The following is a 12,299-nucleotide window of genomic DNA, read 5'->3' as shown; positions in this document are numbered from 1 at the left end:
GCAATAACTTACAAATCATCTACCTCAAGGCAAATGTGATGACAATGTACAGTGTGACCGGTGTGTCTGATTGGCTATGATGATCGGCGCTCCTCTAGTTTGAATAGCTGTTAAAGTAGCTGGTGTTAAAGATGGGCTGCAAAGTTAAAATTGAAATTGTGCTTTCAAGTCATCTTCGGCCATTAGTATCTTAATATATTCAGATACTCTGCTTAAAAAAATAAACTATTATTTTAAAGAATTACGCTCTTTTGCTGCGTCCGTGTTTTTGCCTTCAGCTAACCCGGAAATGTGTCGTCACAGCGGGACATTGTCCAGCAACACTGAGGATATTTACACTGAAGTGGACAGCGAGAGCGACCAAAATACAACTAAATCCACGTCAAGTGAGCGTTTCTCAACAGATGATGAACAGCATATGTTGAAGAACATGTCCTGCAACTGTTGCCTCATATATTTGAGCCTGAAGCCTCGTCAGACCATGAAAATAGAGCAGATGAGAATGACGATGAGGAGACGAGAATGTGCTGCTGCTCACCGATGTGGATGTGGATGATGGAGTCCGCAGCACAGCACCGGGCTCTCCCCGGAGGACGCGCACTGACACGCACTTCCCAGACAAGTTATTCAGAAAACTATAGCAGATAACTATACCACACACCGGTCCATTCAACTTCCTGGTATATTTATTACAACCAGTGATATCCATAAAGTGAGCACTCTTGCCATCAACAACAACAACAACACGCCATCATGCACACGGCGTCAGTCAGACAGCCGCTTACGGCGACTTACTTTTTTGCATATCCAAGTCGATACTTTGCAAGGTTTTGGAAACTGTCTTCTGTGAAATGTCGGTAGCATAGCACTGGGCCAGACTAGCCACACATCACCGCTGGGATTCCAAAACATTCTCTTAGTCCGGGACAAATCATGCCCATAATGTCCTCTAATCTTCAGTTTTGGCTACTCAAAGAGCCTGTTTCCCTCTTGAGAGCAGTGCAGTGCTAAACATCTCGTGTTATTGCAAGATTCGTCGTGTAAAATGTAAAATTCCGCTCTGTTTAGCACATGTCCGACGAGAACAATGAGGGTCTGGCTATTGCAAGTCACCACTGTGACGTCACGGATTTTGTGACAGCGGTTAAAGCATTCGGTTACCAAGGCGGTTGCTATGGGTTTGGCCAAATTAAAGGTTGAATGGACGATTTTTTTGGCCCAAATCTGAGTCTTATTTCCTCGTGGCGTAGACGGCCGATTAGTCCTGCCACGTATCAATCATAAAACGCACCTACTGCTCACCTGCAGCCTCGTGCGGCTCGTCCCACGTTTCCGCGTGTCTAAGCGTATTGATCATAGTATAGTTCCCTCAGATTTCCGTCTTCATTTTGTCCCGTACACTAAGGGAGACGCGATGCGATCCATCGCGCTAATCAACAAACGCACGTGTGTGTTGTATCAGTCCACACGGGGGAGTGGCATGTGCACGGGGGAGTGGCATGTGCACGGGGGAATGGCATGTGCACGGGGGAGTGGCATGTGCACGGGGGAATGGCATGTGCACGGGGGAGTAGCATGTGCACGGGGGAATGGCATGCGATAGTATGATCCGGGATTTCTGGGGTTAGCCAGGGCTCTGTGAGCAAAATGATGCTACAGTCCCTGTAATCCCGTTCGTGGCGTGTGAGAGTTATTTTGAAGGGACCGCACGTTTCCCATGACGACCTTCGGTACCGCTAGAGCTGGGTTGAAATAATCGATTTTCCGATTTTTAATCGATTTGCATATTAATGACCGATTATCGATTCGTACGTCCAAAGATCGATTTTTTTAAATTTATTTTTTTAATTAAAATTATTTTCTACATTTCCCGCAGTGAACTTCAATCTACCTTCAAGAAAGATAATTCAGGACTCCTGGATTATCTTTCTTGAAGGTAGATTGACCCTTAACCTTTCATCAGTCTTCCATCAGTAACTACCAATACTCTGTTTAATATTGATATAATACTAGTTTTAATATGTTGCTTCTCTACACAGTCATGAAGTGAAGGAAACGGTTCAAAACATTTTTCATTTTTAATAACATTAACCCCCGGATCGAATCGAAATCGAATCGGAGCGAATCGAATGGGATCTGAGAAATCGGAAAAAAATTATTTTGAAACGTAAAAATCGGAATCGAAACGATTCTTGAAATTTGAATCGAAACCCAGCTCTAGGTACCGCGGGTCTGAAGCAGCTCTTCTTCTCCCTTAGTTTGGCACCAGCGCGCCTGCCCCTCCGTGTCTTTCTCAAAATCTCTCCCGGGATGGTGTGCTTTCTCCCGGGGAAAAGAGACACGGCTCCGGTGCCGCACAGCGTGAGGAGCTGCTCCATAGAGTAGACACACCGGGGGAGGGGGAGGGGGGGCGCGGGTCCCACACACATGCCGCGACGAGGAGAAAAAACACAATAATCCAGCCGAATAAATCCAAATCAACGCTTGTCCTGCGCGTGTCGGTTTGTACACATCCGGCAAGTGGATGTTTGTGAAATATTTACAAAAAATAAAACGAAAAGGGCATAGAAAGTTAGGAAAAGTTCGGAAAGAGAGGGGGGCGTCGTAACGCAGCAGCCAGCTTCAGCGGCGCCGGAAGCCTTTTTGTATGATTTGATAATATGAAAATAAAATGTTATTCTTATTTTTATTCCGTCCTCCCCTCTTAAAAAATGCCAACGAAAGTCCGTGAAACAACTTGATTAAAAAACTCTCGCCTTATAAATCGGAACTTTCAAGGGGATTAACATCTAAATTATACAAATGCATTAACAATTTGGGCAGCCACTCTACTGATTACATTAAGGAAAGATGGGAAAGAGCGGTTCCCTTTTTTCTGACTGATGATGAATGGGAAAGTCTATGTACATCTCACTGGAGAACCAACATGTTTGGAGGGAATTCTATTGTAAAAGTGTGCCCATGTCAAAGTGCCCATTACTCACAGGGAATTGCAGACTGTTGGAGAAGCTGTGGCAGCAAAAGGCAAACCACTATCACGTGTTTTGGGATTGTCCACAAGTTTTGAATTGAGATCAACAAAGCCTGAAAGACAATTTATGACCTCACCATCCCAATGGATTTCAGAACTTTGTATTTGAACCTCAGGACTCCTGCCATAGACACAACCATTGGCTATCACTAGAGCATCCTCCTGGCAGGGTTAAAAAAGGGTCTCTCACAAAATGCACCGACTATCAAGGACTGGACAAACATATTGGACATTCGTAAAATCAAATTACATTTGGACTTAATTTGAAAATTTATAAATTTGGCAGACTGTGGACAAATTGTTTTTTTTGTTTTTGTTTTTTAGGGTTTTCTAGGCCATGATTTTATTTATGTATTTATTTTTAGTGTCTGCTCTTTGGTCGTGTTTCACTTTCACTGTCTTTACATACAGGCCACTGTCAACAGGGGTGAAAAAGGGTGCATTGCAACCTGATTTAAAAGTGTTTGCATTTCAATTCAGGTGCGTTAAATAATGACAATTAATGGAAGAGTTTCATCTTTGCACCCCTTTAAAACTCAGATGCACTCACAGTCAGTTTGGTCCAGCAATAAAATGCACTTTTCATCCACTCACTGCTTTATATTAGCCCATGCACAACTCGATTCAATTCATCTGTGAAACAAATAGCGCTAACAGCTTTATCTAAACTGATAGGTTTCACTTCACTTACTGCCATAAGCATTAATATTGATTTTAATACCATCCACTCACTCTAGTTTAACTTACTCTGGAGCTGAGCAGTGTCATCTGTCACATGGATCTTCCGTGTTTTCAAGAAGCAGTGCTGGGAGTCACGGACTGGATTAGGCAGGTGAAGCATGAGAGAAAATGCAGGCTGGTTTCTCTGAAAACTATCGTTTTTTATGTAGCAGAACGGATTTAGCAAAGACACTCATCTCGATGATCGGTGATCATATTTCCTATTCATTGTTAGCGTAAATACTGCTCTCTGTGGCTGGAGAACGCCTTAGGAAGATCTGGAGGAAGTGTGTGTGGAGAGGGAAGTCTGGGCCTCCCTGTTGCCTCCGCGACGTGGCCCTGAATATGTGTAAGGAAACGGATTTATGGGATTCCAGGGTTACCATTAATCTTGAGTAATGATGATTTACAGTTACAGAGCAAAAATAAAATATATAGAATAGATTGTATCTTAAAGACAAAAACATTATGAATGTATAACAAATTGTTTTTTAATCTGATCATGTTATATGCACATATATACACATATTATCTCCTAATCTGTGTGCAGAATGTAGATCTGGCCTATTTCATCCGTACGTCAGGAGCCATCATCACCCCGGAGACGTTTGATGGAGCTGTACAGTTTGGCAGAGTGTGCGGGAAGCCCAGGAAGGCAGTGCTGCAGCACCTGCAGGGCATACACGCCCCTTTGGTTTCCCTCAGCTCGAACTGGGAGAAGAACATGAAGGATAACTACACCAACAACCTGCACTGCCTGCTAGCCTACCTCACAGGTTTGTGGCTCCTAAAGAATAGGACTCAAGAGTCTACTGTGATAAACCAAGGCCAGTTACATTGCCTGTGCTGCTCAGGGCTGTCCGGCCCCTGTATGACCGGAGCAGGAGCTGTGTTCACATTGCCGGCAGTAAGACAGACCTGTCTGTTTATGCACAGAATTTCGAGGTGCAGTCAGTCTTCCACAAGGTGGCTGTGCACTCCCTTAGAGATAGGATGAGGAGCTCGCTTACAAGTTTTAAGTTTTTAAGTCTTTAAGTTTGGTAAACAAAATGTTTTGTCAGCAATTATACAAAATGTAATAAGCCTGTGACATTCCAGGCAGATGAGATCACAGAGTAATATCTAATGTAATAGCGATATATTTGTGGGGGTATTATAGCGTGCAAGTATTGTCTGGTGATGTCTGCAGATGACGTGTACAAAGAGGTGGGCAGCACAGTGCTATACATCCCACTTGAGGGCCTCCAGCGCAGCCCAGAGGAGGCTGGCAAAGACAGGAAGCTCGTACAGAGAATGGAGAGTGAGTAAATGCGCTCTTTCTGTACTTTATTGTTCTTTATTTAGTCTAGTCATGTTATCATCTTTTTTATTCTAGCTGTTATGATCCATTGGACTGATCAGATTAAGAAACTTCTAAATGAACAAGAAATCACCAAAATGAGTGACTCGTGTGGGCCCCTACAGGAGATTGAGCTGTGGAGGAGCCGTGCTGTTAAACTGTTGGACATCAGCCAGCAGCTCCAGAAACCTGGGGTCAAACACATTCAGAATATCTTAGAACTTTCCAAGTCTCTGTACGCTCAGCGCTTCTCCAAACTGGCCAATGAGATCCAGGTACAGTCCACATGCCATGTGATCTTCTGCTCTGTTCCTCTTTCTACTGCACTTTCACTCTCTTTGTGCCCAGAGCTGCACTGTGCAGGCACAGTCCAACCTGTCCTTCCTGTCCATACTGAAGGAGCCCTGTGAAGAACTGGCAACTCTCAGCCCCAGTAACGTGCCTCCAAAGCTACAGCACATTATCCACCTCATCCGTGTCATCTGGATCAACTCAGAATTTTACAACACCAGCGATCGCATCACCGGCCTCTTCCACAAGGTCTGCACTTCTACACAATCAAATAAATGTGTCTTTCACAATGACCTGTTTTCTGTGTTGTGACAGATGAGTAATGAAGTCATCCGCATCTGCTTCGAAAGCCTCTCCTTGGATCAGATCTTTAATGGTTTTGTGGTCTCCAGCAAGAAAACCCTCAATGAATGCATTCAGTGTTGTTTATCCTGGAAGGAGATTTATATGCAAACCTCTCAAATTCACCACAAGTAAGAAAAAGGGTTTACCCTCAGAAACTGTCATATTCATGCTACTATCAATGAACTTTCTCTTATCAGATATGCTGAAAAGCCATGGGCCTTGGACTCAACCAGCATTTTTGTCCTTGTGGACACTTTTGTTCAACGGTTTAAAGAGTTTGTTGAGGTGAACCTGTCAATCAATGTAGACAGCCAATGAATAGTGATAGTAGTGTTTGAAATAATGTAAAATGCTTTATGCCGTGTCCAGGTGTGTGACTGTCAGCACCAGTTTGCCCGCTGGGAAGATGGTGAGCAGAGGCCCCTGCCCTGCTTCAGTGGATGTGAGGGTCCGGAGTTTGTCCGTTCTCTTTTGGATTTAGAGGGGAAGTTCCACCAGGGCCTGCAGAATCTGCACTCTGTTGGCAAAGGCATCCTGGATGTGAAGGACACTTCATGGAGAATTGAATTCACCAAGTAAGACATTTAAAGGGGCTGCATCCAAAGAATAGGAACAATATATATATATATTGTAAAAGTGAAAAGTTTGCTATACCCGAGACAGCAAAAGTGCATTAGGTAAGTGAGCGATACATATGGAGCTGTAAGATTTTAAAATGAAATATTTCTGTTTTTCACGTTTGAAAAATCAGGTCCAGCCCCTTTAACATGCAATTCTACTGATCATAAACTCCATGTTGACTTTGTTTGCTCTCAGGTTTGGAGCATTAATCAAGGACTTAGAAATTACGGCACAGAACCTCATTAGTTCTGTCTTCAAAACAGTCAACACTGTGGAGGAGGGAGTGAGGCTGCTCGACATCTTCAGGCCAATGTCAAGTCGAGAGGTACAAAAGCGTCAATGTATTATTCTGGTGATTACTGGATTTTATTTGATTTAATTCATACTCATTTCAGGCAATCAAACGCACTACAGAGGAGAAGTATGAACAAGTGTATAACATTTTTAGTAAAGAGTTAAAGATGGTGAACAAGGAGCTAAACCAGGGTATGAGGAGCTCCCATCACCACATGCCTCAGGTCATATGCCAAGCGTACTGGATCAGAACCCTCAAACAGAGACTGCAGAGGCCCATGGAGGTGAGAAAGCACATTTATAAAGCACATTTTTATCATGAAAAATCCCTATTAAGAATAATGGTATTGTGAGCTTAAGTTACTAAAACGATTTGAAATAAATTACACATTAATGACATTATTCTTGTCCCACCAAATCAGAAGGATAACACTGAAGTGCTAATGTTTTCTAAAGCCAGGCTGTCACATTTGGCACAGTATTAAGTCACTTTCAGAAACCCTGTTATTCCATGTTGTTCAGGATTTTATATTTCAACAAATGGGGGTTAGGGGTTTGGTTAACTTCCAATTATCATTGATTGCAAGTATAATGTTCAGTGTGCAGCCAGGGCAATCAAGGCAAACAGTGACCAATTCAATCTAAAATTACTTTTTTTTTTAAATTGGGCTGAAATATATCCAAATAAGCCTGTTTTCCCCTCACTTCTGCTGCTGAAGCTCGGCTAGAAGTCAAGCCTCTTCCGGCTGCTGAGCAATACTGCGCTGGGTTCTTCTTCTCTCGCCCTTTTTCATTGTTTGACTGTGTTCAGAGGCCCGTTCATGCTGCGCCCTCTGAGCTGAGCTTTTAAAACCTGAGCGGACAGCAGCTTCTTTTTTTTTTCTGAATTTAAAAGCAAATAACAAAAAACACAAGAAACCAAACAAGACCAGAAAGAGCACAAGAGCTCAAAGTAAATCAAATAAAAAGAAAGTAAGAAAGACAAAGAAAAAGTCCAGAGACTCTCAAATTTGTCCTTTTTTTAAATAAAAACTGAATGTTAGTTTTACAAATGTTCTAATGTTACAATGTCAGTCCAGTCCTTGTTTATTGGTGATGTTAGTGTCAACCATTTTGTGATGGCCTTTTTTCCTGCCGCCAAAATTACATTCCAAAGGTAACCATTTATGTGTCCAATCATCAATGAATCAATCAACCTTTATGTATAGAGCTCTTTACAACACTCAAAGTGACCAAAGTGCTTTACAATGAAAATAAAGGCAATAGAAAACATAAGTAAAAACAAAGAAAATTAATTGTCACAGTGTTAAAAGCCAGTTTTAAGCCTAGACTCAAAAAGGCTAAAGTCTGTGATGGGGCGCTTGTCGGGTGGCTCATGTTGGGTGGCTCATGTCGGGTGGCTCATGTTGGGTGGCTCATGTTGGGTGGCTCATGTCGGGTGGCTCATGTTGGGTGGCTCATGTCGGGTGGCTCATGTCGGGGGGCTCATGTCGGGGGGGCTCAGGTCGGGGGGCTCATGTCGGGGGGCTCATGTCGGGTGGCTCAGGTCGGGGGGCGCATGTCGGGTGGCTCAGGTCGGGTGGCTCATGTCGGGGGGCTCATGTCGGGGGGGCTCATGTCGGGTGGCTCATGTCGGGTGGCTCAGGTCGGGGGGCTCATGTCGGGGGGCTCATGTCGGGTGGCTCATGTCGGGGGGCTCATGTCGGGTGGCTCATGTCGGGTGGCTCATGTCGGGGGGCTCATGTCGGGGGGGCTCATGTCGGGTGGCTCATGTCGGGTGGCTCAGGTCGGGGGGCTCATGTCGGGGGGCTCATGTCGGGTGGCTCATGTCGGGGGGCTCATGTCGGGTGGCTCATGTCGGGGGGCTCATGTCGGGTGGCTCATGTCGGGTGGCTCATGTCGGGGGGCTCATGTCGGGGGGCTCAGGTCGGGGGGCTCATGTCGGGGGGCGCATGTCGGGTGGCTCAGGTCGGGGGGCGCATGTCGGGTGGCTCAGGTCGGGGGGCGCATGTCGGGTGGCTCAGGTCGGGGGGCGCATGTCGGGTGGCTCAGGTCGGGGGGCGCATGTCGGGTGGCTCAGGTCGGGGGGCTCATGTCGGGTGGCTCAGGTCGGGGGGCGCATGTCGGGTGGCTCAGGTCGGGTGGCTCATGTCGGGGGGCTCATGTCGGGGGGGCTCATGTCGGGTGGCTCAGGTCGGGGGGCTCATGTCGGGGGGCTCATGTCGGGTGGCTCATGTCGGGTGGCTCATGTCGGGTGGCTCATGTCGGGGGGCTCATGTCGGGGGGCTCAGGTCGGGGGGCTCATGTCGGGGGGCTCATGTCGGGGGGCTCATGTCGGGGGGCGCATGTCGGGTGGCTCAGGTCGGGGGGCGCATGTCAGGTGGCTCAGGTCGGGGGGCGCATGTCGGGTGGCTCAGGTCGGGGGGCGCATGTCGGGTGGCTCAGGTCGGGGGGCGCATGTCGGGTGGCTCAGGTCGGGGGGCTCATGTCGGGTGGCTCAGGTCGGGGGGCGCATGTCGGGTGGCTCAGGTCGGCGGGCGCATGTCGGGTGGCTCAGGTCGGGGGGCGCATGTCGGGTGGCTCAGGTCGGGGGGCGCATGTCGGGTGGCTCAGGTCGGGTGGCTCAGGTCGGGGGGCGCATGTCGGGTGGCTCAGGTCGGGGGGCGCATGTCGGGTGGCTCAGGTCGGGGGGCGCATGTCGGGTGGCTCAGGTCGGGGGGCTCATGTCGGGGGGCTCATGTCGGGTGGCTCATGTCGGGGGGCTCATGTCGGGTGGCTCATGTCGGGTGGCTCATGTCGGGGGGCTCATGTCGGGGGGCTCAGGTCGGGTGGCTCATGTCGGGGGGCTCATGTCGGGGGGCTCATGTCGGGGGGCGCATGTCGGGTGGCTCAGGTCGGGGGGCGCATGTCAGGTGGCTCAGGTCGGGGGGCACATGTCGGGTGGCTCAGGTCGGGGGCGCATGTCGGGTGGCTCAGGTCGGGGGGCGCATGTCGGGTGGCTCAGGTCGGGGGGCGCATGTCGGGTGGCTCAGGTCGGGGGGCTCATGTCGGGTGGCTCAGGTCGGGGGGCGCATGTCGGGTGGCTCAGGTCGGGTGGCTCATGTCGGGGGGCTCATGTCGGGGGGGCTCATGTCGGGTGGCTCATGTCGGGTGGCTCAGGTCGGGGGGCTCATGTCGGGGGGCTCATGTCGGGTGGCTCATGTCGGGGGGCTCATGTCGGGTGGCTCATGTCGGGTGGCTCATGTCGGGGGGCTCATGTCGGGGGGGCTCATGTCGGGTGGCTCATGTCGGGTGGCTCAGGTCGGGGGGCTCATGTCGGGGGGCTCATGTCGGGTGGCTCATGTCGGGGGGCTCATGTCGGGTGGCTCATGTCGGGTGGCTCATGTCGGGGGGCTCATGTCGGGGGGCTCAGGTCGGGGGGCTCATGTCGGGGGGCTCATGTCGGGGGGCTCATGTCGGGGGGCGCATGTCGGGTGGCTCAGGTCGGGGGGCGCATGTCGGGTGGCTCAGGTCGGGGGGCGCATGTCGGGTGGCTCAGGTCGGGGGGCGCATGTCGGGTGGCTCAGGTCGGGGGGCTCATGTCGGGGGGCTCATGTCGGGTGGCTCATGTCGGGGGGCTCATGTCGGGTGGCTCATGTCGGGTGGCTCATGTCGGGGGGCTCATGTCGGGGGGCTCAGGTCGGGGGGCTCATGTCGGGGGGCTCATGTCGGGGGGCTCATGTCGGGGGGCGCATGTCGGGTGGCTCAGGTCGGGGGGCGCATGTCAGGTGGCTCAGGTCGGGGGGCACATGTCGGGTGGCTCAGGTCGGGGGCGCATGTCGGGTGGCTCAGGTCGGGGGGCGCATGTCGGGTGGCTCAGGTCGGGGGGCGCATGTCGGGTGGCTCAGGTCGGGGGGCGCATGTCGGGTGGCTCAGGTCGGGGGGCTCATGTCGGGTGGCTCAGGTCGGGGGGCGCATGTCGGGTGGCTCAGGTCGGGTGGCTCATGTCGGGGGGCTCATGTCGGGGGGGCTCATGTCGGGTGGCTCATGTCGGGTGGCTCAGGTCGGGGGGCTCATGTCGGGGGGCTCATGTCGGGTGGCTCATGTCGGGGGGCTCATGTCGGGTGGCTCATGTCGGGTGGCTCATGTCGGGGGGCTCATGTCGGGGGGGCTCATGTCGGGTGGCTCATGTCGGGTGGCTCAGGTCGGGGGGCTCATGTCGGGGGGCTCATGTCGGGTGGCTCATGTCGGGGGGCTCATGTCGGGTGGCTCATGTCGGGTGGCTCATGTCGGGGGGCTCATGTCGGGGGGCTCATGTCGGGGGGCTCAGGTCGGGGGGCTCATGTCGGGGGGCTCATGTCGGGGGGCTCATGTCGGGGGGCGCATGTCGGGTGGCTCAGGTCGGGGGGCGCATGTCGGGTGGCTCAGGTCGGGGGGCACATGTCGGGTGGCTCAGGTTGGGGGGCGCATGTCGGGTGGCTCAGGCCCGGGGCGCATGTCGTGGGGCAGTTTGTTGACCAGCGATGGAGAAGGCTCGATCCCCCAGCGTTTGAGTCTGGCTCTGGGGACTTCCAGCAGAAACCGATTGTCGACCTTCGAGCCCTGCTTGGGTTTCGAGCAAACAGAAGCTCGGCCAGATAAGGAGGTGCCAGGCCATTTAGAGCTTTAAAAACAAATAGTACAATTTTAAAATCAATTCTAAAAAAAATGGGAAGCCAATGAAAAGCAAAAAAAACCTTGGGTGATGTGCTGACGTCTGGGTGTGTTGGTTAGAAAACACACCGCAGCATTCTGTACGAGCTGAAGGCGCCTGAGGGCGACTGGGAGACAGACATAAAGTGCATGTCAGGAGTTTTGAGGCCCAAGTACATAGTTCTAAAGTTCAGAGGGATGGCAATGTCAAAAACAATCTGCAGTCCATTGTGAACTTCAGTTCAATATTTTTGAATAACAGGACAGTAGACAGTAGACAGTTTCTCCTGGCTGCCACAGTTTATCCAACAGTTACCCTTTCCTTGTGAATAATGAGCACTTTGACATGGTGTTATGAAAAAACATGACACATTTTTCCTGCAAAATTCCCTCCAAACATGTAATTTTTCTCCACTGAGATGTACACACATTTTCCCACCCTTCATTTGTCAAAACAAGATTGCCTTCTCTTTCCCATTTATTTTGAATATTTGTATTATTTTGAGTATTTGTCCATATTATTAATATTATTCCTCTTGAAAGTTCAGATTTATAAGCCTTGATATCCATTTCAGTCAGAGCGTTGTAATGGTCATTACTTTCTTGGTTATAATAACTACCTATAATACCTTTCTTCAAGTCAACAGATTATTTCAACGCTTTCATATGATCATCTTTTACAATTTGGTGAAAAACTTTTATACCTTTTGTAATGCAGGCCTTGAATCTCAGGTCAGTTCTATTTGGTACAAAACCTTGGTCATCTTTGTTTAGTTTGTATGTTTTGATCAGCTCCTTCCATGTTGTAAGCACAGATTTTACTCAGGGATTCTTAACTTCCTCCAAATGGCTCAACTGTTTGTCATCTGCCAGTAAGGCCTGTACAGGAACCCCGGCATAACATTCATCTCATCTCCATTGACCTTCATATTCTGGGTCACAAAGAAAGTAAACCCAAACCTTTCCATAATTGTAGAGTTTGAAATT

General features: G+C 49.5%; 1 protein-coding gene across 1 annotated transcript in view; it reads left to right on the top strand.

The window, feature by feature from the left end:
* dnah2 (dynein, axonemal, heavy chain 2) overlaps positions 1-12,299 on the top strand; it is a 208,609-nt gene that overhangs the window by 5,006 nt on the left and 191,304 nt on the right. The window contains exons 3-11 of the mRNA XM_072458523.1: positions 4,302-4,527; positions 4,941-5,051; positions 5,127-5,365; positions 5,439-5,630; positions 5,697-5,854; positions 5,924-6,011; positions 6,096-6,301; positions 6,543-6,672; positions 6,743-6,925. Coding sequence (XP_072314624.1) covers positions 4,302-4,527; positions 4,941-5,051; positions 5,127-5,365; positions 5,439-5,630; positions 5,697-5,854; positions 5,924-6,011; positions 6,096-6,301; positions 6,543-6,672; positions 6,743-6,925 — 1,533 coding nt within the window. The remainder of the gene's footprint in view (positions 1-4,301; positions 4,528-4,940; positions 5,052-5,126; positions 5,366-5,438; positions 5,631-5,696; positions 5,855-5,923; positions 6,012-6,095; positions 6,302-6,542; positions 6,673-6,742; positions 6,926-12,299) is intronic.

The sequence above is a fragment of the Eucyclogobius newberryi genome, unplaced genomic scaffold, assembly GCF_026437365.1.
Source record: "Eucyclogobius newberryi isolate DKJ021-1_F unplaced genomic scaffold, fEucNew1.0.hap1 SCAF_22, whole genome shotgun sequence".
NCBI lineage: Eukaryota > Metazoa > Chordata > Actinopteri > Gobiiformes > Gobiidae > Eucyclogobius > Eucyclogobius newberryi.
The sequence above is the reverse complement of the archived record's forward strand: the minus strand, read 5'-3'. Positions and strand labels throughout refer to the sequence as shown.